The sequence below is a fragment of the Neodiprion lecontei genome, chromosome 7, assembly GCF_021901455.1.
Source record: "Neodiprion lecontei isolate iyNeoLeco1 chromosome 7, iyNeoLeco1.1, whole genome shotgun sequence".
In the NCBI taxonomy this organism is placed as follows: Eukaryota; Metazoa; Arthropoda; class Insecta; order Hymenoptera; family Diprionidae; genus Neodiprion; species Neodiprion lecontei.
The window spans coordinates 7,907,367-7,935,122 of record NC_060266.1 but is presented as its reverse complement, the minus strand read 5'-3'; the positions used below and the strand labels follow the sequence as shown (position 1 = coordinate 7,935,122).

Sequence of the window (27,756 nt, the reverse complement as noted above, 5' to 3'; positions counted from 1 at the left end):
TTCTCGTAATAGAAATTAGAAGATATTCCGAACAGATAAGAATTAAAAAAAAAAAGAACTAGGTAAATTATCTGAAAAAAATCCCTCACGTCTTGACATCACTACGCACCAACTTGGTAGAGAATAAAAGATTTTCCTTCTAAAAAGTTGAAGAATACATGCTAATTGAAGACAAATAGGTAAGTTTAAATAAATAAAAAATAACGGAAAAACGACATTACAGAACTAGTCAAGTCATGTTAAAAAATATTAAAAAGGGTTGGCATGAAAGTAAAGACATATTTTGACGTATAAAAGATTTGATTTTACAGATATGTGGAGAAAAAAGTTTTTCCAGAGTTCACAATGTTCACATACAACATCTATTTTGAGTAATTATTACGTAATGACAACTATTCGCAGATAATCAGCACTTTGCATTTAAAATCCGATCCAATTTATTCATTGACATTTGAAGTAAAAATAAAAATGAACTTGTCAAAAAACGGAAAGAATTAAGAAAAGAAAGATTTTATTCAATTTGCTAAATAAAACTAGAAGGGATATTTTCTTAGAAGTATAAATTACATAAAGAGTAAAAAATTCAATCCGGCTTAATATTCAGCAATCATCAACTATTCGTAATCCCTATAATATAATCAGGTATGCATCACTTGACAGCGCACTATACATAATATACCGCATACATATTTATGTACGTATACACATATTATCTATATATTTACACATGTATGGTCATGATTACTAATTAAGTACTTACACATTTATGGAGATCACCCTATTTCGCTTTTGTGATAAAAATTCATCGCGTGTTGCAATAATTTTCTATTGTACAAATAAATAGAACACTCGATTGATTGATTTATCGGAAAAGCAGCCAAATAAACCGATGAATCGATTAAATTAAGAAATGATTCGCTGAGCGGAATGATTTTCAATTAATTGAAGAACCGATTAACTGCAAAATCGAAAAATCGAATTATGGGAAAGATTAATAATCACCGAATCGCAGAGACCTGATATGGTACAGGCGACACTTGTTTTAATAAACACACGCACGCACACACACGCGCACGCATACGCATAAATCTATACTTATATTACAATTACAATTATCTATCGTCGCCTGTACAACTTTGAACATCGTAACATTTTTACCATTAAGAGTATTATTCTGAAGTGAGCCAAGCTCGTTTTGGCGCGATGTAAAAAGCATTCAAACACCTTTGCAAACGCGGTAAGCGCACAGCGACAATCCTTCTTGAAAATTGCACTATTTTCGGTACATGAAGTTATCACATTTACATACGTTAAAATACAGTCTTAACTTATGGAAGCGGCCAGGGTAGCCCAGAAAAATCTACCGGACCTCCTAAACCTGCATCAGCCTCGAGGAGACTCATGATAACAGCCATCGCTGCCTCGTCGTTGCCATCAGTCAGTGTCGGATTTGGAGATTCGTTGATAATGGAGTCACCGATCATCTCCATCATACTTTCGTCGGGCGAGACTCCTGAAAATGGTAAGACAGAAAGTTGACAGCCGGCGGTAAGATGATGTTGAAAGAAAAGTTAAACTTCGAAGCAAAGTGTCCTTCGTGTCATCGATGGTGTAGTTTCTTTACAATGCTACAGTCACTTTCTCGAACGGGTGAACCGTCATTTATGTCGATTGTTAACAAAGTCTAAACTGAAAAAAAATTCATTTGTTATAGTAACTAGAAAAATTCAGTAAAACAAGTATCTTTAAAAAAAAAAAAAAACTGTTTGAATGTTGTTGGAATTACGAAAAACGAGGTACGCGTAACCATTTTGCGCTACTGTCGATCCTTTTTTGGTAATTCCAACGCAAAATCAGTTTGTGAGGTTTACTCTACTTTTTTAGTTAAACAAGGCTTTGACGTCAATTTATTGTTGCCCAAGCATTAAATTTTCGCAATTGTTCCAAGAAAATATAGTAACAGTGATCGTAATGAGAAAGAATAGAAACGGATACTAGACTTTCTGGAAAACAGTTATGAAACTAATTTTCATTTTCTACCTAGAACTGTATTTTTATATTGTGGTAAAAAATGAAAATAGTTAAGAACTGAGCGGTAACCGGAACTAAAAATTTCTCTCAGTGTACGTATCTCTGATGTAAAAATGCGCAATTCTACACGCAGTGCTAGATACAAACATCGCAAAAAAAATAATTTGTCTCACGCGATAATTACAGCGCCAAGAAGTACATTTCAGCAATAATTGTTAGTCCAAATATCCGAATAAATTTTTTGGCATTATTATTGCGTAAAAAAAAAAAAAAAAAAAAACTTTTCCTACACATCTTTAGAATAATGAGATTGAATTGCAACCTTGATCGTTAGATATGCTGCTCAATTGGACGTTGTTTCTTATCTGGGTAAAAGATGGCGTCAAATCACTGTTGCTGTTGTCACTTCCGACTCCGGGTACCGATATGTCTATTACTCCTTCGGGGAAAACTGTCGTCGATATTTGCGCCTGTGAGTTGATAGAATAAGTTATACATCGCTGAGTAGAATTTCGACGAAATCGTCAATGGACAGTTGAAAAAATAGATGAGAATTGGAAATTTATAACTTGACTGTTAACGATACTCGTATATTTCAGTTTATTTTGTTTTATTATTCTGGTTAGCCTTTTTGTTTCTCAGTGTATCAATTAAGTAAAGTAGAATAATTATGTAAAAAGGTAATTCTTGACCGCAATATGATGAACAGAGTTGCATTCTTGGATATAACGAAGGTCAACACACGGTAATAAAATTTTTGTTAACGTTTCGGCCCGAGTGGGGGCCTTTCTCAGAACGATTGTTTATTGAAATCGATTTAAAAAAATTAGAAACCACTAATCAATGTGTACGAAATGTTCGTCCTTATTGTTAATTTAAAAGAAAAGTTGGTAAATATGAGTAGCTGGGAGAAGCGGATTGCTTTACATCCCCAGTGTTGGGCAAAATTGTAATAAAAAATTAACAATTACAAATCGCTAAGGATAATTTTTAATGACATTGAATTTCATTAAAATTATTTTCAGTAATAATAATTGAATCGGAGTTCAGTGAAATTACTTTTGATAATTGTATTTGACTCAGAGTCCATCGAAATTATTTCCAGTAATTGTAATTGAATTGGATTTCATTAAAATTACATTGAGTAATTTGAATTTAATCAAAGTTTATCAAAATTACTTTCAGTGATTGGAATTTAATCAGAAATCATTTCAATTATCCTCAGTGATTGTAATTAAATCAGACATTATTAAAATTCTTTTGAGTAATTGTAAACCACACGATGTGGTCCAATTGAATTTTTTTCTCTAACGTTATTCCTGTGAAATAATAACAAATAGACAAATAAATTTACTCCGTTTTTGGAGTATTCAAATGGTGTGATCGGAACGAGTCTTTTACAGTCAATATGTGAATGGGCTATGGTTACCAAAGTTTTTTGGGTAGCTGATCAAGGATTTCACATTACTTTGAAAAATTAATTTGTTTAAATAATTTGCTTGACCAGTCAATGTGAATATGTAAGCTCCATGAAGTTCCCGATGTTTTCGGAATTTGAAATTATGTTGAGAATTCGACATTACGTTTCCAAAGGTAATTTGTTTAAATAAATTATGAAAAACAATTGAAATTTGAAAAAAAAACATAATCATTTCCATTAATTGTAATGGATAACAGAAAAATTACAATTGTTCCAAGTAATTGTAATTAGTAGCAAAAAAATTACAATTTTTTCAAGTAATTTTAATTGACAACAAAAAAATTACAATTATTTCGAGTAATTGTAGTTGATAATCATAAAATTACAATTGTTTATACTAACTGTAATTGGTAAATCAAAATTTATAATTATTTCCCGCAATTGTAATTAGTTACTAAATATTACAGTTATTCACAGTAATTGTAATTTACGGGTAATGAAATGACGAAAGTAATTTCTGCTGCCCAATTCTGTACATCCCTTAAAACGGCCTGCTGGCTCTAATAACATTTAATTTAATCGTAACACACAATGTGAATAAAAATATAATATTTCTGTGTACACACCATGCGATCCATCCAATGTAATTCATACATTAACAATAAGACTCATTTAAACAATTTGTACACCATGATTAGTAGTTTCTTATTTTTGTAACATAATTTTGTGTTGTAATTCATTGAACAGAGTGCCGTTATACGGATTGAAGAATATAAAAAAGGTGATATACACCGTTAATCGTTGTAGAGATCACCAGTCGTATAACAATGTTTTCTAAAGGTGAAGGTAATTATTTAATTCGATTGGTTATAAATAGCTGTAGAATTCTGAGTGTTTTTTGAAACGTTAATATGTAGTTTGAGAAGACGTAATCTTAATCTGCGTGAGGATGATGAGATTACATTTTGATAATTGTTTGATTTTCTTGTAGTAAATCCAGGAGCTGAAGATTCAAGACTAGACCGGGCACCCAAACTACCATTCTACTTGCAATTTCCAAAGTAAAATTCGTATAATATTTAATATTGATTGAAAATATACTGATCAAATTGACTATGAACTCGGAATTATCTAATCAACAAAAGAAAAAAATTCGTTTACGATACAATCGATGTTACGATTCTTTATTCAAACTTCCATTTTAAACATCGATTTTAAAAAAATTGAAATTTGTTTCTGCGTGTCTATTGGGAAAACTTTCATACTGAAATTGATTGTTGTTATCTATAAAAAGAGGGCAAGTATATGCGGAAGAATGAATCAATCAATCGGAAGCATTGTTATTGACAATAACGTCAACTATCTCGGTGAGATGCTTTGCAGTATTCACGATATCTCAAAAATGGCTCTGCCAATTTAATTCAGAGGGGGGAAAGAAAAATTATAGTCGTGGCAAGTAGAATATTCAAAAATACCATCTCCAAATTTGCAGTTGATCGGTTGAACCGTTTTTGAGATATCGCGGGCACCCCAAAACTTCATGTCATCGAGCAAAATAGTTGACATTATGGGCAATGGCAAAGCTTCGTATTAGTGGATTATCATTTTTTTTAAATTTTCAGGTGTGACGCGATCTATATACTTTAGTTAATCAAGCATTGAAATAAATCCTGACTAGATATGACGAGATATAAATTTCCAAAGTTCACCCACTTTTTCACCACCTATACTAGTGGAAACCTTCTTAAAATGATTCTTCGGCTCGGTACTCTTTTCGTTAGAGTTAAAGTGTACAGGAGGTCGGATCGAGTGTCACAAATTTACAATCCGCTTAAAACTGTGAAAAAACCAGCTGCTCCAATATGGACAGGTAGAATGCGAAAAGTTGTCGGATTTTCATGAAAATTGGCTATACGAAATTCTTAGGGTCTTTGATTTTGAATCCGTGGTCGAAATTCGCAAATTCAAAATGGCGGGTATGGTATATTGAAAAAAAAGTTGAATTTCTCGTAATGGTAACCGGAATGGTTATAATTTCTCGAACAGTAGATCTTCTAGAAATGCGACTGCAGTTATTTTCCATGAACTTTCGCGAAGGGGACAAGATTTTTGCGTAAGTCTCCATGTTTTAGTTCTCATCCGTTACAAAAAGCAGCATAAAAAGAGTGTTAGTGAATGATTAATAAACAGTCAGACTAATGCATGATTAACGATCAAATCAATAATACGATGCTAATTTTTGAAGCAATGCATAATGGTGAAATTAATTCCTAATAATGAAGTTAATCCATTGTTATCAATTGATAAAATATTAAAAAATTTTCAAAGTAATTCGTAACTAAGCCTAGCGATGAAACAATTGTTTATTCACTGGAACATCAATTATTACTAACATCCATTGTGTATAATGAAACTAATTCATTTCTTGCAACTTTGCTTCAATCGTAAAAGTTCATTATTCTTTATGATAATTTCGAAGTCTCGAAAGAAGTATTCCACATATAATATATGAGTAGCAAAAATTCGAAAACTAACGTTCGTAAGCGATTTCGGAAATATATTTTGACTATGTGAAAAAATTTCTCGGGTAGATTTTTTGAATTTTTTGTGCTCGGGTTGTATTTTTCGATTCGAAGTCAATCCAATTGAGGTATTTCTGGGTATGGTGGGGTGTGCAGTGAGCGCTAAGTATTTCGGAAAATTTATGATCGATTACCTCAAAAGCTGTCGTACACATTTCTCAAAAGTCAAAGGCCACCTTGAATTTTTTCGTGGTATCTTACTAAATTGGTACTCTGTAAAAGTGGAAAGAGCATTGTTTTTTGGACGAAACTTTACCTATTTTACCAGATTTGACCGGCGATTCAGCCGATATTTGGAACGAAACTATTCTCTAGTTTTCCAAGAACGAAAATTAAATTTTAGCTTATTACTTTTGAATTATGCACCACCATCATATACAAACTTCTGACGAATCCTTAGTTTATATTCAATACCATCGCCGCGCAGACGCTGATATTCAATTGTCTTTATTTTCGTATTGTCGAAAAACGGGCCAGGTAACCATGACTTGGAAATCAATGACCTTGATAATATCGGATAACCAATTTTCATAAAAATCAGACGACTTTTCATAATCTTTCTGTCCATATTGGATAAGCCATCTTGAAATTCAAACTTTGGACGTATGGTTTGTAATCAGCGACCCCAAAAACATTAGAGCCGTTGTTTTTTTTCACAATTTTAAGAAAATTGGAAAGTATCTGTTATGGTTTGGTGCATTTTTCACAGGGTACCGTATAAAAACGCTTATGAAGACTCTTTGACTGCCAAGAACGACGCAACTCTTCCGAATATTGCAAAATTAACACGTACTTCGTAACACAACTTTTGACGTAAACATTGAAAATCTTGTAAAAATCTTCGTAAATCCAATCTTTTTTCGTATTATTTATCATCGTCATAATCTGTGACATATTTGGCTCATTCTTGGGAGGAATTCAAAATGTTTACGTAAGAAAATTATTAAATAAAATCGCTTCAAAAATGATTTTACCATAAGGCATGGGATAAAAATTTGAATTTCCGAGTCCGTTTTTTCTGTTATTTGTACGTCAACCGACTTTGAAATTTTATGTGTTGAAAGTTGGTCACTCCAAGTTTCACATATTTAAAAAATTAGAAATTACTTGGCGGCAAGCTGATTTTTATGAAAAATCGCCAAGAGAAATTCATGCGTTACGTGCATTTCATGTTATACCAAGATAATTTACCTCCGTATTTCCGGAAGTAGGCTCCGATCCGGGATCTGGTGAGAATTCCTCACTCTTCCGTTGCGAGTCCAAGGCTTCCTCGGCTATTTGTCGTCCGATTTTACTCACCTCTATGTGATTTTGGATCAGTCTTTCTAATCCACCGTTACCTGGATTTGAAAAATCGTATAGTGGTGATCAAAAAACCACCGTTTCCATTCCTTTTATTACCATATCCGAGTGTCGGAACATGCAGAAGTGAAATTTGAACACCGTGAAGTATTGGAAAAGTGGTAAATTTTACATTGCTGACTATCAAAGCGTCAAGGATGATCAAATTCATGCGGATTGCGTGGATTATCTACCTCGAGAGACGGAGTAGATATTCGATTGATACCTGATGAATCAGTGGATTTAATGTCATAATTACTTTGGGCGAGATAATCGTAGTTTCCCTGAACGTTGGAGTCTTCGGATTTTGCCGCGCTACTTTCGACTTGCCTCGCGTCGGAACTGAGAAATGAAATTTCAAATTATTCATTGTCGTAGTAAAAAATTGGGAGATTTCAATGTTCGAACACCTTACAAAATTGCCGAGTTCTTAGCTATCAGCGACTCGACGTCTTTCGTCCAAGGATTTCGAAAAGACTTCAACTCGGACTGCATTCGGACGAAAGTGGTCTCTTTGCTCCTGAACCTGTACACCTAATGGAATAAACAATTTACAATTTTTTCATTTAAATTAATAACAAAACGGCGACATGGCGCATACAAGTAGCGAACGACAAGTTTTAATCTGGTGGGCGATATTTCTTGGTCAATTTTTTATCCGATCGAATTGAAATTTTGACACAATCTTTTATACAAATTTAATGAAAAATTATTTTCTATAATCGTGTACGTTCATATTTTTTTTTTTTTAACATTTCAGCTTCGAATTCAAACCCGAAAACGTGTTTTTGACTCAAAAAAATTTTCCATCTGTTACGAGCTGGACAGTTATGTCAGGAAATGCGCCACCGCAAACGCCCTCGAGTTCGGCATCGTTCGCTACTTACATGCGCGATACCGCCATTTTGTTATTAACATCGATGAAAAAGTTAAAAAATTTTCTTAAAACTGTAAATAACGATGCTCTCAAACTCAAACTGGTCTAAGTGTTTTCGTTCGATTTAAAAGGAAACTCATAAAAATGGGTATGGTTTTGGACCGTCCAAGTTTTATCCCCTTCCCTTAACGGCGGGATAAAATACATGCTTGATTATTCACCTGCGTGGTTACTTTTTCCCGTGTCTGGAGAGCCGCTTTGTGGGACTCTGCGAGGTGCGAAATATCATCGCGGTGGTAATACTCGTAAATATTCGTTCCTAACAGTTCTTGAGGAAGAAAGCCGAGCACCAGTGTGACTCTAAAATCCGAAAAGTATAATAAGTTGTAATCATGTGCTATTAAAATTCACGAGTGTTTTGACTCATTCTCAGAATTGTAAAAAAAAATATGAAAATTCTCTTCGTGCCTGCAATAGCATTGATCATACTAAGGTTTTTCGATGTGGAGTAACATTTTTTTTTTTTCCGCTTGCGTCAATCTGATCAAAGAAATATATGTCTTGAACAGATATTTTAATTTCTTTTATTGCCAGTCAGCCGCGTTTCATAACACTATGAAATCCGTAGATCAAACGGTGCAAAAGTTGTAAGCTCCGAAAGTCAATTTGACGTAAAAATTCATTTCTTAATTTTAGTGGCTGTACGAATGACTTAACAACAGAAATCCTATACTGAGAGAAATTTTTAGTTCCGGTTATCGTTCAGTCCTTGACTATTTTCATTTTTGTTACCACAATCAAAGAATATAGTTCTGGGTACAAGATGAAAATTAGTCTTGTAGCCGTTACCGGAAAGTCTAGTATCTGTTACTATTCTTTCCCATTACGATCGATGTTACTATATTTTCTTGCGGCTGTTGCGAAAATTTAATACTTGTGCAGCAATAAATTAATGTTAAAGCCCTTATTCAACTAAAAAAGTAGAGTAAACCGAAGAAACTGATTTTGCGTTGGAATTACCAAAAAAGGATCCACAATATCGCAAAATGGTTACGTGCACCTCGTATTTAGTAATTCCAACAATATTCAAACAGTTTGTTTTAACGATACCAGTTTTACTGAATTTTTCTCATTGTCAGCGTAATGATAATAATTTTGTAGACGATTTGATTCTCTGCAAAATGCTTCCGGAATCGATGTCCGCATCGTTGAATGCTGGTCATAGGTAACAAATTTACAAGAAAAATCGACAACTATTTCATGTCATCTGATTTGAAAAACTTTGAATTTCGGAAGCGATCTCTCAAAATCAGATTTAAAACATATCCTGCCACGAAGATTTAGAAAATTTTATTTCTGCAATGTAAACACATTTCCGAAGTAAAAGCAAAAGTAAAATTTGCTGCTTTCAGGCAAAACAACCCGATCAATATCAGCGGATATTTATTATCTACCGAAATAAAAAATTGACGCTGTTTGTGTCGCAAACAGCTCGTATGTAAAAGTTTTACAATTTGGGATTTTTAATACCAGGTGGAAGAATTGAATCATACGAGCTTTTAAGACTCTTTTATCATAAAAGAATAAATAACGTGGTAATTCATCGACAGCAAGTGAGAATTTAGTTTATGGCAGTCATACGTGTTTGATCGGTTCATCTGAAATAATTCAATATTTCAAAGTTCGAAGTATAGTGTTCGGTTCAATATATGGTGTAGTGAGTCTCGCAATGACCGCTAAGCTAAAAATAATCGATGCATCGATTAATCGCGTCCAAAAAAATAATCGAACACGTCTCGATTGAATCGGCAAATATGAGTTGATTAATCGATTATTTTGGAAACGGTGCATATGAAACCAAAATTTCGTAAATTTCAGTAAGTATATAGTCTTAATAGCGCAAAAGTTTTTTGATGATTTATAACTTCGTTGAAAATATTTTTCAATTTCAAGTCAAACTGCATCATTTATATTTTACTCGTTACGTCAAATAGGTACGTCAGTAAGTAAGAAAATGGTAATAATTGATACTTAATCACATGAATTGATATTGTATTGCGTCATTCATGGGGGTAGAAAACAAAAACCGATTATGAGGAAAAATAATCCGTTATACACGATTAATTCGGAAAAAAATAATCGATTATTTTTTGGTCATTCTTAGTTACTGACCTCTGATCGACGGATAAAAATATTCCATCCACTGCGTGACGCGACACGAACTGTATCGTTCTCAAATGTGGTCTTCGGGGTGCAGAGAAAGCCGGAAGTGGCGGTTGAACTCGACCTACCGCAACGAGGCAGGAAAGATTGCACGCTTCTCCGTCGCCTTCGCCTTCCTGCTCTTCAAGTCCGATTTTCGCCGTAGCCCAAGTCTTCAAGTATCCGGTGCACTGAATGACGCAATACTTACAATCTGGAACGAGTATCAAGGCTTACAATTGTTAGGTATTGGGATTGTCACTTTGCAAAGCGTCATCTGGTGGGCAAAAATGAAACTAATGAAACCAGGTTGACAGATGACCGTTGACCGTGTTTTTTCGCTTATTGATGGCAGAACAGGCATATTATTGATTACGTTCAATTTATTTATATCACGTGAGTAATTTGAAACTCCGATAAATACGATTTGGCTCCATTGAAATTGAAAACTTAGGTTATGTGGTGATAAAATGGCGCCGATAACCAGGCACTGACGTCATGAGGACATTTTCCAATAGCTATCGATGACAGTGCGAATTTACACGAATTAATTAGTGTATTACGTTACGAGTGTGGAAAATGGGCGATTTTTGATGGTTGTGAAGTTTGCAGCGTCAGAGGCAAAGGCAACCCTGATGAGAATTATTTTTACGATATTCTACGAAAACACGGTAAAACAGAAAATCGTCAAGTTTTCTAGAGAATTCTGTTCTGTTGGGGCCGTTTAATTTCCTAAAAATCGTCTCAAGTTAATCTGCAAGAAATCATGGTGCTGGTGACCATTCGTTTGGGCGATGCATATCATTAGAACCGACATCCGTTACCGCCACAATTGTCAACGATCAAACGTGACTAAAGAATGAAGAATTCCTTACTAATGATCGCTAATGTCCAATGTCGAAAGGACTACGGATCGTAATCGGATCAACGCTGTTCCCGCGCCGAGTGAAAAATGTTAAGCCAGCTAATCTAGAGTACTTGAATTCATGGTTTTTTCCAGGTTATTGGAAGGTTTTCATCCAACGTTTCTTGAAAACCATAAGAGAAATGGTATTTCAGATTCAGATAGACTGTTGGCAGTGTTGGAAACGACGACAAAATAATAATGTCAGTGTTGAAAAATTATAAAACCCGGGAGAATGGAATGAAGTGGATGTAAAAGGTGTCCCGAAATTCACGCGAGATTTGAATTTTGCGCCATTTGCGCGGTAAAGTGTTGCCACCAAAACTCAAAAGACAGCGTGTCAGCTGACAGTTCGGGATTATTAAATATGGTGCGTTACTAAATTTTTCAATCAATCTCTTCACAGTCGATGAAGTTAAATAACTATTCCCACCATATTTTGTACGAAAATTGGGAACTGTAACTGCCAAACCTTCATTATTTTTGTTGGAATATTGAGTAGTAAGAAGTTCCCGCTAGAGAGCAAAAGTCAACTATCGTTAAGGAAGTGGCGCCACCAGTGGCATGAGATATAATCCACTGTTATGATCTTTCCTTTTCTTTGTTTTCTTTTGTAGGCTCTTGAGAGGTAGTACTCTCTATGCCGTGTAACGGACAAGATCATAAACAAAACCTCTCCTGTAACCACTATTCAAATTATTTCATTATTCAATAAAAATACTATTATTTCTGAAATAAAAGTGCACCTTTATTATCCTGAGTAAAAATCCCAAAAGTTTTAAAAACACTTCTGAAGAATAAAAAACGCGTTGTTCTTTCGTTTAGCGCTCCATTTTTACTAAACTCTGAACCGTCAGCTGTCACGCTGTCTCTTGTTTCTTAGTGGCAACATCTTTCCGCACAAATGGCGGGAAATTCAAATCTTGCGTAAAGTTCGGGCCACCCTTTGATAGCTCAAAAAAGAGCATCAACTGTACCTCGTACCTTTGATTTCATATAAACGTAAGTTGATATTCGGTTAGGTAGACCCGAAACTGAAAGGTAGAGCCAGACACGCGTGTCCTTGGAGAAAGGGAGACTGTTTCATTGAGTACAAGGCACATTCTGTTCCGTCGTCGTATTTTTCATTGCTCAATCATGCGTTGCACATTGTGCTAGTAAGCGATGCGAGACAAGGGTGCGAATGCACAGTGCATTCGCGATGTTCCCTCTGAGAAGAACTTTTCTGGTAGAACAAGATTCCTACTATTTCTACGAAAATCTCTGCATCTATTCAGGGAATTATTAATACGTGTTGGTAGTTAATGAACAAAAATTTTCCTGTAATTTAGTAGTTTCTTATACATGACGTTGTAGAATGACTTTCTCTTAACGAACAGAAGCTTTCGTGTAATTTCGTACTTCTTCATAGGTGAAGATGTAGAATGACTTCCTTCTTCAGAATTAATTATGGATATAATTTTTTGTCGAATATCGTAGAACTTCAGTTCAGAAAAACATATAGTCTTTTTTTTTTTATTCGCAACATTCACGCATTGAGACAAGGTAGGTTCAAAAATATACGACATATTCCCTGAATACGTTGAGATTGTACTTAAAAGATGAGAAGAGATGTCTTTGAATACAGGCCCATGATCTGCTGGGTACTTGACTTGTCTCAGTTGAGTTTTTTTTTTTTTTTTTGAGAGTGATGCGACATCTAGCAATGGTTCAAGAATAGTATTCCATGTACTTTTTTGTAGATATTGTTATTATTATTACAGAGAATCCTTCCGAGAAATTGAATCGCAAAATTACCACGAGAAATAATTTATTCGTTTTCGAACTGTAGATTTCCTCAACACTTCTTGTACGTATAAGAACTCGCAGTTTTCAAGAATAATACATCCAAAACTACAAATATTTGATCAAATTGTAGGTTTCTGTATACGTTTATAAAATTCTATAATAGTTCACGAAATTTTATTTTCATCGTCACGGTCGGTAAATATTCAATTTTCGTCGTAGAAAACTAACGTCTTACAGTTTTCTGCGTTTAATCTCAAAAAAAAAAAAAAAAAAAAAAAAAAAAAAAAAAAAAAAAACAACGAATGCTAACTGTTTTTTATTTTTCCGTGATTTCGTAGAAGTGTGGGTATCGTAAAAATTATTTTTACCCGTGTTCGCACAAGGCTCACCATTATTCTGCTGTTTCTTACGCCGATGACATCCGGTCGTCGTGTCTGCTTCCTCCTTCACCTTAGGATCCCCGCATCGCGTGTTCTCCAGTTTTCGCTTCATTCGACAGAAAAAAGATCTTCGAGCCCCCGGACAGAGCATCGACACGTCGTGTGGTATGTCAGTCTTGACTGGGAGCATGGCTAAAACAACAAATTAAGTTCGGTCAGCAATTTTGCGGATCTCATCATCATCGTAAGCGATACGCAATATTATATTTTTCTATACCGTGGACTACATAAACTGCGATCACAAAACTTTGCTGCTGAAGCTCAAATTTCAACAACTTTATAGAAACCATATTAACGGACAAATGATACGTAACGCCAAATTTTCACGAATGACAGATCGGTTTAATCTTACCTAAATGCCAAACTTTGAATTTGGACGGAATGTAATATCATCTGTTCTGAAAACTGTTTGAAAATATTTTTTATAAACGGAAATTAATTTCTCAACCACGCTTGATAAACTTTCTTTATTCTAATCGCAAGTAAATGATACTGAAGATTACATTTTGCATCGATGAGAATTCAACTGATTTTCTCGATGATTGCATATCAGTCTACATCGAATGAAGGCAACAGAAAAATTCTAAACATATTGCAGGGAAAGCGAAGATCACCGAGCAATCAACAAGCTCTTGAACAACTTTCGCAAGCTGTACATACATATTATAATAATATTATACGAGGCCACCGAAGATATTTCCATGCTATTTGAATACGGCTGCTTATCCGTGTGCGTTCGATATTTTTCAACTCTGCGTCGTTGCTGCCTGCAGTGCTCAGGCTGACATTTAGGCAGAAAAGGCAAACGCATGCCTGGAACGTGAGGCGATTTAACCGTGCTAAACCATGTGTGCAGCGACCCATTCCGCATCTCGTGGAGAATGTTCGGTCAAGTTGAAATTCATTGCTCCAGGTATATCTGGGTTTATAACGTACGGACACATACTATGTGTCACGGGCTCAGATGAAAGTAGGAATTCTCGCGCATTGAATCTCTGTCGGTGGAGGAACGGTTACACAATTTACATATCCGTCGACGTGATCCTCTTGTCAATGTTGGAGCTGCTCGATTGATTGGTACATACATGGAATTTAGTATCCGTAGTACAGTCGCAATAGGTCTGAGTTAAAATATTCGTGACAACGGTTGAATTTTTTTTTTTTTTTTACGGAGTTTTCGACACTCGGGAACTGAAATCTGAAGCGATTTTTGAGGTGCGTAGCCGGCTTTTCGAGAAAACAGCAAAATTTGAAGTTTTTTGCGTTTTACTTGAAAACTGCTATCGATAGATGAAAAATGACTTGACCATTGTGTAGAGCGGAAAATTTTACGTCGAATTGGGTCCTCATATGTCGGAAACTAAGTCGGATTAATAAATTAAGAAAAAAGAAATCGTTTCTCCAAAATTCTCGAGATCTCGTCGATAAGTAGAATTCCTTTTTTCTTAACTTTTTAATCCCACTCCGTTTCCAACATACGAAGACACAATTCGTTGTAGATTTTTCCGCTTTACACGATTGTCAAGTCATTTTCAGCAAAAAAACTTCAATTTTTGCTGTTTTCTCGAAAGCTGGCTATGCAGCTCAAAAATGACTTCAATTTTGAGTTCTTGACGGTCGGAAACCCCTATGCACAAAAATGCAGCCAATTTGCAAATATTTTTGATTCACACCTATATTGACTGCACTATCTGGGAATTTTCGAGTCGATAAATCCCGTTTGATGAGATAAATGTAAGCCTTGAAATAGGTGTAAGAGTATCTTCAAATTAAAATTTGGGAAAATTTCGGAACAAGTGAACTGTGTTTTTCAGAGAATATAGTCACATTTTATACGCAGAACTACATTTTTTGATTATAGCGCAGGTTAAGTGGCGTGTAGCAAACGAAAACTAATATTTCTCTAGGTACACTGAGAAAAATTTCATTTGTTATAGTAACTAGAAAAATTCTTAGCGAACCGAAGAAATTATAAATACATATCCTAAAAGCAAGTTGCGAAAAATGTGTTGATTCCAATCAAACCCTTCAAAAATTGGCATTTGCAAACTGGCAAAACCTTTTATTGCGAATATTGAATTTTTTTTTACGGATGTGACGAGCTTTCGTGTAATGGCGTTATAATTAATTGAAGCCTTACAAGCCACCTTGCGATACAGTGATTACCGAGTTATGCACTCTTCACTCCCGCTAATTGATAAAATGAGCATCACCTTTTCATACTTACGACATATAAATCGTATAAATTTACTCACTCTTAACGTCGATCAAGCGCTCCCTCGGGCTCAGATTGGAGGAGGAAAGCTGTTCTTTGACCTTAGCGACGTCCTTGGGATGCAGGATGTCGAACCAGTTTTGACCCATTAAGTCACTCTGCGGGAACCAGCGTTTTGTATCAAGTAAAGTTGCAATTGTCGTCTAGGAAAGTAGATGACAATATAAAAGAAATTTTTTTGACGTCCGTCGGTGCAAGGACGACGGAATAACCTTGAAAGGAACGATTCCTGCTCCTTGTCAACGATTTGTGAGTTTCAGTTGCGAGCATTTAATAATGTAGCATTCCATGTCAATTCGACTAATTTTTTACCCACTACCAATCTTTAAATTAAAACGTTCTTAGATGAAAATTTATGGTTTATATGTATTTGGGTTGTCCTCATTTGGCAGTCTGTAAAATTTTTATTCGGTTGCTCCCAAATCTGTTGCAAATATTAAAAAAAAAAAACTGTGTAAAGTTTCAATCCGCTACGTCAACTGGAACACGTGCCTTAAAGCTAAGAAAGTCTCAAATGAAAAATACACGTAGTTTAAGTAGTTTTTATAAACAGTTACTTCGTTTCTTATGACTTTGGTGAAAATTAAAGGAACAATTTGAAATTTGGCAGAGTTGTCAATGCTTATAATTATAGGAACAAGCCCTGAAAATTTCAAATCCTTACAATTATTGTTCACTTGCATATAATCTTAATAAAAATAATTATTATAAAATTTTGAAATTTTCACGGTTTGTTCCTATCATTACAAGCAAAAACTCTGCCGAGTTTCAAATCGTTCCTCCAATTTATTACCAAAGTCATAAAGGACGTAATAACTGGTTATAAAAACTACTTGTATTTTCCATTTAAAACGTCCTGAGCTTTGCGACACGTATTTCAGTTAACGATTTTTTTTTAATGCTTTGAAACAGATTTGGTGGACGGGTGAGTGAAAATTTTTCCGATCCCCAAATAAGGACCACCCTAATATATATATTTATATATATGTATATTGTCACAGCTGCCGAAACTCCCTTTTTCATTTTGTATTTAAACGAACCGCTCTTGACTTATGAAAATTCAAACTTTTTCATACTGTTTCACTTCTTATAACAATCGAAAGAAATTATTCGAATACATTTGTTAGAAATGGAAAAGCTTTTGAAATAATTTTTTTTAATTATATTGCATCTTTTTGTGTCTAAAATGTTCAATATTTTGTTTATCATTTGAAGAAGTTGGAACTTAAATTCAATAACGTGGGATAAGCTAATGATTTTGTAATAATTTTCAATATATCGAGCTTCGTTATAATTACCCGATCGTTTTGTTTTCATTTGTATTTTTCTCAGTCTGTGAAGTGGAAAATTTAATCAAGAAATTTAAATAGAAAATGATTCGGTTAACGAACGTCTCGGCAATTTTTGAATCATGCTAGAATTATGGGATGACCAACTTTCGATTGCGGATAATAGAATGAATCGGTGAGTCGGAGTATATCACTGATTTCAGAAAACAAACTGAGAACTTGAAACTATCGTTACGCAGTTTCTGAATAGAATAATAATTTACTATAATACAAATGGATGATAGTTCTGTTGCATGGTGAGAAAAGCAATTTTTTCATCCATGACGATCAAGAACAAATCAACTGGATCTTCTGAATCAAAAGTTAGGACAAGAGAAAAAATCGTTTAAAAATCTCTAACAATTTTATTTGCGCCAATGACGGTGAACACGATCGAAACGACAGCGTTACTACATGACAGCAATGATTCTGAGCAAATTCAAATGAAACAATCCAAGATATCAACAATTAAAAAAAATTGCTTTGAAAATTTATTGGAACTTTCGAAATAATTAAATTAAGGTGTTCTTCATTCGGTTCTAATGTTTTTGTACTCATTTTGCTAGCTTACGAGATTCCTAAAAATTCTTTGCAAGACGTTAGAAAAAAATTGTAGATTACAAGTTTACAATTATAATGCGCACACATAACTACGCGTAAATTTTTTTTCTACTTGCAAAGTAAATAGAGGCTAAAAACTCAAAAATTGGATTAAAAGCACCGGAGTTGAATTATCTTGAATGTTGTACTTAGAGAACTTGTTCTCAAATTATAGCTATCTGGAAATTAGCTTGTGTTCTTCGAATTCGTTACAAATTCATCTTTATCACAGAATAGAAATGTTATTTCATTCATCTTGCACTATCACATGCCGAATTAAAATTGTGCGAGATTTTTCGAACGGTTTCAACCTGAAGTGAAATCATTTGACTTTGACGGTGAAAAATTCTATGTTTACTATTTTAGTATCGTTGAATGAGCGACACCGAGACGCTTGGGAATTTTTTAATCTATACATATAATGACCAGGATACGAGTGTGCCGTGTGTGTGCAAAACCCACCCCACTACAAACGGTCGCTTTCTGCAGTGAACTGTTGAAGAATTCAGTGATCGGCCTGCAATAAGATAGGCTTAAGAAAGTTATACCAACTTGAGAATAGTTAAGCGTTTGCGAAACCGATTCCGAGACGTAAAGGATCCGGCCCCGGTCACAACCAACCACAAAGACGAAGCCTTCGGCTGCCTAAAACAAGAGAGTTAAAAAAGAGATGTTATATGTCAACTCGATTGACAATTTATTACTGTGAACAAAAACCTGTCATCTCATTTCCAATTTTCATTCGCATGTTTAACCCTTTCAATCACAGAACCGACTACGGCAAAACCTTTTTTTTTTTTTTTCTTCTTCTTTTTTCTTCGTCATTTTTTTGATATTTGATGCAAAATCCTGATTTGTTTTTTTTTTTTTTTTTTTTTTTTTTGCATTTCCAAGTAAAATAATACTTGAACTCGAGAATGATTGGATGTTTTGTATATCCGTAATTGTTTATAATTTTTATAAGCAAACATATGTCAAAAAAAAAAAAAAAAAAAAAAGAAACACCTATTTTCGTGAATCTAATTCGTTAGCGGAGAAATTTAACGATAAACGTAAACTAAAAACGCTTGTAATTCATTGCTTCACAAACAGAGATCTCAGAATGGCTACACTGAGAAAAAAAAGTTATTGAACCAAACGACTAATTTTTTTGACTTCCAGTTTATTTGGTTCGAACAATTTCTCACTCAGGACAACCACTCTTTTGTTGAAACAAAATAAGCCCACGCTTGCTGAAATATTAACGTTATTGCCAGACAGTATGTTTGCCTCAATGTGATGTTTGTCTGACATAATCAATGATAACTGTGATCAAAGAAATGTGCAATATGGTCAAACGAGAACTTTTTTCACAAAACAGGTTTTGATATTCATTTAAGAAAATTATTTTGTTCGTCAGATTATACAGTATAAGAGTTTTTTGAAATTTGAAAATTATGCGTAATAAATACTGAGTATATTTTACAAGGTACGAATAGCAGAGTGCAATTTAATTTATTTATAAATATATTAACACACGAGGCGTCATTTGGTTTAAAATTGATTCATTTATCCATTCCACAATTCATCCATTCCGTGTGTGTATTGTTTAAAATAGTGTATATTGTTAAAAATGGTGTATATTGTTAAAATTATAAATAAGTGTAAATAACTGTTTTTCGTCGAGGCACTATATTCTTGTATTTCACTTTTGTTGTTCCTTCGGTTTACATCGTCTCTCTTTAAATTTGGCTTCACTTTTGGAGTGTATAATAACTAATTTTAAATGTTCGTCCTCGTGGTTTAAATTAACTTTTTTATTATAAGTTCGTCTATTTTTGATCTGTTAAGACTCAATTTCGGAGAGGGGAACCTCCGCGCCTCCTTCCTCTATGCGTACTACATTCAATTCAAGTTATTGACTAATACAACGAAGTATAACTTTTCTCAGTTTTAAACAATCACATGTAGTTGAAAATTGCGAACATACACTTGAAATTGATTTCAAGAACTCTCGATACCATTCCGCACGCGCTTGCATTGTTTCTAAGAACTGAAATAAAATTTCTGTTGATCCGATAGTCTTCTGATTCTTTAATGTTCACGTTTCACGATTTTCAACCCGAACGATAATTCGTTCGAAGTAGTACCGATTTCGGTCACTAGACGGCAAGCTTTCCCGCTTGAAAAGTAGCTTCAAAGATGTTTATATAGTTGAATCCGTCGCATTGCGTAAATTTAGTTTCATTCGAATTTGCTAACCATGTGCGATGTGATATGTTGGGTTATGGTTTTGATCAAACCATGTTTTCCAAAACTCTAAATGTACGCGACGCTACTTACACTTGTTCACGCTATTTGAATGAAGGGACAATATGTTTGACATCAAGCATGCAGCGTTTAGATAAAATAAAAAAAAAAACCAGAAGAGCCAGCTCGGTGAGTTATTCCGCTCAATCTCTATTTAATTCTATTAAATTATTTTTTATACGTTCTAAATACGGATTATTTTTACGTGAAAGCTACATAGATTGTCGCTTTGAATAAATGTGCTCTCAGGACTACACAAATTCATAGATTATTTGGATCAACTAATACTTATTAAATCCAATAACTTTTTTTTCTCAGTGTATCAGATTTACAAAATTCAATGCACAAGGGTACTGTTTTCACCTTTTTAGGGGTGCATATAGATAGTATTGAGGGTAGCACGTATTCTCGGTCTAAAATCGTACTGTCTCAAAATAAATGTTCGTGTGAATCTCATTAAAGAACGCTGTTCTAAAACAATGCTGATAAATCACCCCGTTTTCACCGCAGTTTAGGGGTTCTTTTTAGTTTTCTAAAATTTATGACGTTAGATTCGCCTTCAGCGTAGAAAAATACACAGGGAACGTATAATTGTACTTCCGTGCCAGAAAAAACTGAATCGCATGATTGAAAGGGTTAAATGAATGAAGTTAAAAATATTAATGCATCATAAGAAATCAAAATTCACTAGAAATTCATATAAAGAATATGGAATTTTGAAGTGAAAACGAAACGTGTTGTGATTAAAATTCTGACAACGCCAAATGAGAAATATATACACTTCCTAGGGAGGTGTTAATGGGAGTTTCAGTAGGCTCGTGACTAATTGAATTTTAGATCGAATTTTTTGGTATGAAAGTTTGAGAAAATTCGGTCAACTTTGATCTTCAATTTCCTGCAGGCGAAATCAACACCCGATAAGGTTTCTTTAAGGGGATACTGTAGTCAGTTCTTACCGACTGCGTTAAACTTCTTCTATTTTGCAACGCAAAAAAGGATATAACAGTCGAATTCTACATGCAATTCCGAACAAAAGTACACTGATATATTATGATTTTGCATAAAAATAATTATATGGAATGAAAAATACGATACAGTGATCGCGATTTCTAATTTTTTATGCCCTTTCTTTATTTTAACGCAATACCAAAATGTATGAGTGTATTTTTGTTCGAAATCGCATGTAGAATTCGGTGGTCATCCTTTGATAACAGCCAAAACAGAAGACACTTAACGCAGCTGGTAAGGACTGACTATAATAGAATCCGCGTAACTTATTAACAATTAGCCAGGATCTTATCTACAAAAGTTTTCCAGCCGACTCATAAATTCAAAATCATGAGAATTTTGGGTTTCACAATTTTTAATATCAGCAATTTTTATTATTATAGTGTTTACATATAATTGTTGCAAAAAATTATAAAACTCCATGAGGTCAAATATGATATAACGGGTTTGAAAAAAGTTCGAAACATGGAAAATAGACAACTCCGGTATTTTCTAACCAAGTTTGAGTTTTCGTTTAGTCGATAGAAAGTCACTGATAATTACACCAGATTTACATGCGAGAAGATTTCGTCTCAATAGATAAAAGCAACAGTTGAATTGCAACATCACTGAACTCAGGTATAAATAATTGTCTTCAAGTACAAAGTTGAACCGTGTTTGATTTCCAATCCGATGATTTCTTGTTCTTCGTTTCATCCGTGTTCGCGCCTATAATACGTGCACGGTTCGATTCGAAAAATTGTGGGAAACAAACCAATGGAACAAAGTTGAACTTATCTGCGATCGCGAATTGCTCATGCAGCGCAGTCTCGTGACTGGTGATAATTATAAAATGCATAAGGCAACCTTTTTGCTCGCTCTTTATGTACAACTGATTACGGGTAGAGGAGAAATTTCCTCACCACGACGGTATTTTTACAAAACAGCTCCATCGCCATTTTGCATGTAATGCATAAATTGTTATTAAAAAACGCGTGCGCTGCTTATGTTACATATTATATACATAAATTTGAATAATATTTGTTGTTTAAATGACAGAAACTGGATCAGTTTGAATTGAGAGAAAATTGTAGAAGTTCAAAAAGGTTAACAAGTTTTTCTGTCGAATAAATCACTGACTCGAGGTTTCGAACTAGCGCTTTTAGTATAGAAACATGCCTCATATTACGTAAAAGTGAATGATTACAATTTTATATGCATAAATTATAATAACTATAGCATAGTATAGCATAATTTTATTGAACCTGTTTTCGATGCGACATTAACATGTCAAAGACAGTCTTTTTGATTTAGTCATCAACGGAATCACTTTTGAGGTACAAATGTGCTTAATCTTTCCAATTCTAATTCTTTATCATTCTTGAGAAATTCTCAAAAAAGTTTATTTTGTTTTCCATCGTTTTAAGGTGGAACGATTACTTCTGTTATTTTTTATGCGCTTAAGAAATTTGAATTAGATAAAAATTCGAGAATTTATACAGAAAAAGCGGAGCTTTAAATTTAATAATGACTATTTGTAACTCACATGTTGTTGCGTGTAAATAATTTGAAAATTATTACTCTTCGAAGATTTTAAAGCTGCTATCACGCCGCATAAAAAATTTTCACGAAAATAAATGATCGGTCGAATTGGACAAATATGGCGTGGCTGAAATTAATTAAAAACCCGACAAGTTATTTCACGCAGGTAATTACCCCGACGTATGTCTGTTTTACCGATATTTTTTCGCCTAAATGGTATGCAACCCAACATACCGCGGCGTTTACTCGAAAGCACCCTGTATATCGAATCGAATCGATCGTCATCTAAAGCCGTGTTTGTTATACAGGTATTACATGATCGGTTCTCTTTCTACGCTCGATATTCTCGCCACAAAACTGTTATTATCCCCAAGTTTAACGTCATGCCTGTGGAGCCAGTTAAGTATCATGGTACTGGGACACGCCCGGTATGCTGGACCGGGTCGACTACTGTTAACGACGGTGCGTTATAAAATTTCATTGTGAAATAGTCGGCAATGGTTGTACTCGGGGTCTCTGTGTATGGGGCCGGAAAAATCACCCGCGCCATGCAAGGAACAAGAAGCCTTTCTATAACCTCTCTAAGTTCAACATCGAAGCCCCGTCACCGCCGAGTCAAGGAAACACCGGGAGAAATTTACAGTTGCGCTTACTACAATAGAGTTCCTTGACTGTATTCAGTTTTAATATTGTAACCGAAGAATATGGTTCTAGTTCAAAAAATGAAAATTGATTCATCTGGTATGTCTTACTATTCTTTTGGACTACGGTCACTTGTCCTGTATATTTTCTTCTAACTATTATAATAATTTGATTTTGGTGAAACAATAAATTCATCTTAAGGCCTTGTTTGATTGCAAAAATTCAGTAAACTAAATAAACGGATTTAACGTTACACTAATAACAAGCAGAAAACAGAGAATCATTTTACCGAAATTTTTTAGTAACTAGTAACAAATTATATTTCCATCACCGTTCCAGCTATCTTGTACTGGGCCACTACATTACCTTTTTTAAACCATAAATTTTGGAAATAGAAATTTTCGAGTCAAGCTCCACTTCGCTACTCGAAGGTCGTTTTGATACCATCAAATTCGTAGCATCACGGCATACGTTTTTCTTTTAATGTTTCTGTTAAACAAGACCCGAAATCTTACAATCAGTACCATAATCTAATCGATGACCGAACTATACTCGAAAAAATCAAGTACGCATTGCTCGGCAGGTGACAATAAATAACTTCGATATTCAATCTTCATATTTTCTACGCATCTATTTGAATCCTCACAAATTGTGGAGATAACGGGAAATCGGGCAAATTATTTGTATAACAAAACGCCATGGAATCTTTTGCAATCGTTGGGATCCTCGAAATTTTTTTGGAATATCCCGGAAAATCTAATGCAAACTTTTGGAAATTCTGAAATTATTTCAAATCTCCAAATACACGAGATATTATGCAAACGTAATCCTGAAGTTGTAAAATGTGCGTGTGAAAATAAGAATGAAGAAAAAAAAACTAGAGAATGGTCAACTTATCGAAAAAAATTCTGACCACGTATATGATCTTGAATAATTGATCGCACATCATTGTAAATTACCACGGATGTGACTTGGCAGAAACTCGATCGAATAGTTAATTTTCTATTCAGATACATGGCATCACTTTCGTAATATATTTTTTTCTTTCTTTAAACAACAATTGAAAAAATGTAATAACGATGCGAAATTCGTACCGAATTTCAACCGCGTTGGGCAAGTGTGACGTGATTGAACTAAATATAATATTGATAGTGGCATGACAATAATACGTACTTTATCGTGCCTCTTGACAAACGGAAGAAGCCGCGAATATACTTGCAATTATAAATACATGGTCCATCGTCTGCTATAGTTTAATACGCATGCGCTACAATCCGAGAGCAGTTGCTTGCCAGGGTGACCAACCGTCGTAAATTTAGACGACAATACACCGCGATGTATCTAACCTCCAAAATTTTGACAGCTAGAGGAGTTGAACACAACTGCCAGTGACAAGTGTCAAAATTTTTGAGGTTACGTTCACAATGGTTGGTCGCCTAATTCACTCTGTGTATGAGGCATTCCACGTCAAATTAGCAGCCCCTGTACTTCACCGCCTTCGATTTTGATCATTTGTTAATATGATATTCTTACCGATAAATGGGTCTCGAGGTTTTTTTCAGATTCTCTTTAGCCACTGGTAAAATTTATAAAAAACCATAATAACAGTCACGAAAACGCTATTTTTAAAGATCTGAAAAAACTTACACCGATTGTATGATTTGACATGCGATTTTTAAGCATCACACGATAATGGGATTGCAATACTTACTATTTTTTTGCAAGTTTTTAGTTTTTCCATCTCAGAATTTGTATTTAAAAAAAAAATTTTTTTTATCACTATACTCCGATCTAAATAAATCATGTAATCATAAAAATAATGTGATGCTGCGATCTGTTTGAATCAAGACAAATGGGGTACAAAAAAAAAACAATTCCGACATGGAAAAACTAGAAACTTGCGAAAAAAATAGTAAATATTGGCATCCCATTACCGTATGGTGCTAAAAATTCCCATTTTGCATCGTAGAATGAGTATGAATTTTAAAAAAATTTTACAAATGGCGTTTTTGGTATTGATTTTACGATCTTGTATAAATCTTACCAGTGGCTACAGAAAATCTCAAAAAATTCCCAAGACACTTTTGGATTGGGAAGAACATCGTACTAAAAAATTATCAAAATCGAAGGGGATGACGTACATGGGCTGCAAATTTGGCGTGGAACACCTCATACATATATTTTCACAGAATCAAACTTCGAATCACAAATCAAGATGAAAATTTAGTTTAACATTCTTGAATTTTAATTATTTTCATCCTACCAGTAATATTTTCAAAAGCATGTATTTCAGCAAGGAATGAAGATTTTTCTCTCGATCGCGAAACGGAAGTTTTATTCTTCCAATTTCAAGGAAGAAAAAATTCTTGGAAGTCGGTTGACGCAATCGGATCTTATTGACGCTATACATTGGTCTGTTTTTTCGGCTCACCCTGTATATATTTTGTTGTTATCGTACAATAAAACGTGGATCATCGTATTTCCTGCGGGTAGTCAGATAACGCACGTTCAATTCAATCCTGAACAGGCACAATGAGTGTTATGAACACTGGTGGAGCCGATTTGTAAATTTGAATGATGTACCACGATAACGGCCTGCTTAGTAATTATTCGTATTACAGAAGAAATTAACGGACCTATACATCGTTTGGCATATTCGAAAATAGCTCTTTATGCGTTACTTGACAATGAGTTATGGTCCTGACGGCATTAAAGAGTTTACGAAGATTTTTAGATTCGCCGTCGAAGGCTACGAAAAAAATTTCCTGCGAAAAACCAATGTTCAATTTCTGTCACATTTATAAAAATTGAATGATTTGATTCGCGATTTTGTCCGACATATCCAATTTTGAAAGTGAAATGCTCGACGCTGTAAAGGCTGGAGTTGCGCGAAGAATAAAAGAAACATTAACTGAAAGTGCCGGTTAATTGATTCATAGATATAAACGATTAATTGAGAAGGATTGTTATTCGATTTATCGAAAAAACTGTTCCTTGAAACGTTCGAAACACGATTTGTTGAAAGGGTCGACCAACCCATTAATCGGAAAAATGATTCAACCAAAATACCGATTAATTAAAAGGACCGATAATCGATTAATCGAAGAAATGATTCATTGAAAAAGTGGATTTATCGACCCTTTCAAAAAACGGTTCAGTGAGCGAAAAGATTGTTCGATTAATCCGAAAAAAGATTGATTGGAATTTTGATAGACCGATTAATTGAAAAAACAATCAATACATCGCACCGCCGCTCTAGTAAATACATCTATCAATATGAAATTTGAATTTTTCCCCAGTATTTTTCCACCGTATAACGTTGAAAAACGGTGGGATTTCGGCATTAACAAGAAATCGGTAAGATGATATGATTTTTAGTTAATCGTACTATCGGTAGCTAGATTTTCGTGACTTGAACATTCTATCAGAGATTCCGTCACCTGAATTTCACTAAAATCGTTTCAGTTTCAATTTCTGAACAATTGTTTCGTTATTGTTCAATCTTTTTTCCGTCGTTATCAGTTCACCTGGAGAATCAGCATCTTGAGCTCTTGATCGCTGAGGAAAGGGGGCTTGTAGTGTCCCTCTGTATACGGAGCGGCAGTGCCCAGGATAGTTTTAACATGTTGCACAACCATCCTGAGAATGGTCAGCTTATCCAATTTCCTCGACATCGCGTGACACATCGGCACCATCGCCGACAACTCGGTTATGTAAGTGTTCATCTTATCTCGTCGACGTTTTTCGATCTCGCTATGATTTTGCCTGCAATAAATTATACGCGACGTCGATTAATTGTTCCTTAATTATGTCAAATATAAGTTTACATTCATTAAAGAGTTTAAGAGAAAAGATTTATTTTGCAACGTAAGAAAAAATACTAGGGGAGGTTGGGGCAAGACGGCCCCCCTAAGCCGGTTATTACTCGTTGTGTCTTTCAACCATCCAATCAATTTACTTTTGACCTATTTCGAACAAATCCATGGACATTTTGGTGAAACTCTGAAAAAAAAACTTTACTTTCATTAAAAAAATTAATTAATTAGAAAAAAATTATTATTTTCAAATGCTGCTAGTGGCTCATTTTACCCTACAAGTAGAGTCTACTTAGTAGACAATCAGCCTGAAAATAAATAATTACATTGAATTCTTCATAATTTGACGATAAAAATAGAAAAAAATATATTTTTCAGAATTTTTGCTGGTCCATTTTGCCCGAGGTATCTCGCTTAGGGTTAAAAATGAGCTAATATATCAAAATCTCGATAATTTGAAAAAAAAAAAAAAATTTTTTGACCAAATTTTTGGAGGGGGCCGTCTTGCCCCGCCCTCCCCTACATTACTTTTCAAATTGTCATTTTTGATAAACGTGATCAAGTAAAACATGTTAAACATTCAAAGAGGATCCAAGACCTCTGCTAAAGCTTCGACGTTTCAAATAATATGCAATTTTGGCGCTAGAACAATTTTTTCTCCGTATAAAACTGCCTCTGAAAACTTCTTCAAAA

General features: G+C 34.4%; 1 protein-coding gene across 9 annotated transcripts in view; it reads right to left on the bottom strand.

Moving 5' to 3' along the window:
* Window positions 1–494: 494 nt before the first annotated feature.
* The window catches only part of LOC107225964 (aryl hydrocarbon receptor nuclear translocator-like protein 1), a 66,257-nt gene continuing 38,995 nt past the window's right edge, over window positions 495–27,756 (bottom strand). For 3 of the 9 annotated variants that reach the window (XM_046744987.1, XM_046744984.1, XM_046744985.1), the window contains 11 exons: window positions 26,776–27,013; window positions 18,341–18,433; window positions 15,841–16,003; window positions 13,535–13,717; window positions 10,424–10,667; window positions 8,473–8,611; window positions 7,790–7,908; window positions 7,634–7,716; window positions 7,225–7,373; window positions 2,354–2,501; window positions 495–1,513 (listed from right to left, as the gene is read on the bottom strand). In XM_046744987.1, coding sequence (XP_046600943.1) covers window positions 1,329–1,513; window positions 2,354–2,501; window positions 7,225–7,373; window positions 7,634–7,716; window positions 7,790–7,908; window positions 8,473–8,611; window positions 10,424–10,667; window positions 13,535–13,717; window positions 15,841–16,003; window positions 18,341–18,433; window positions 26,776–27,013 — 1,744 coding nt within the window. In that variant the 3' untranslated portion in view covers window positions 495–1,328. Of the gene's footprint in view, window positions 1,514–2,353; window positions 2,502–7,224; window positions 7,374–7,633; window positions 7,717–7,784; window positions 7,909–8,472; window positions 8,612–10,423; window positions 10,668–13,534; window positions 13,718–15,840; window positions 16,004–18,340; window positions 18,434–26,775; window positions 27,014–27,756 lie in introns of those variants that run through there. The other 6 variants (XM_046744986.1, XM_046744988.1, XM_046744989.1 and 3 more) reach the window with 5 other exon arrangements.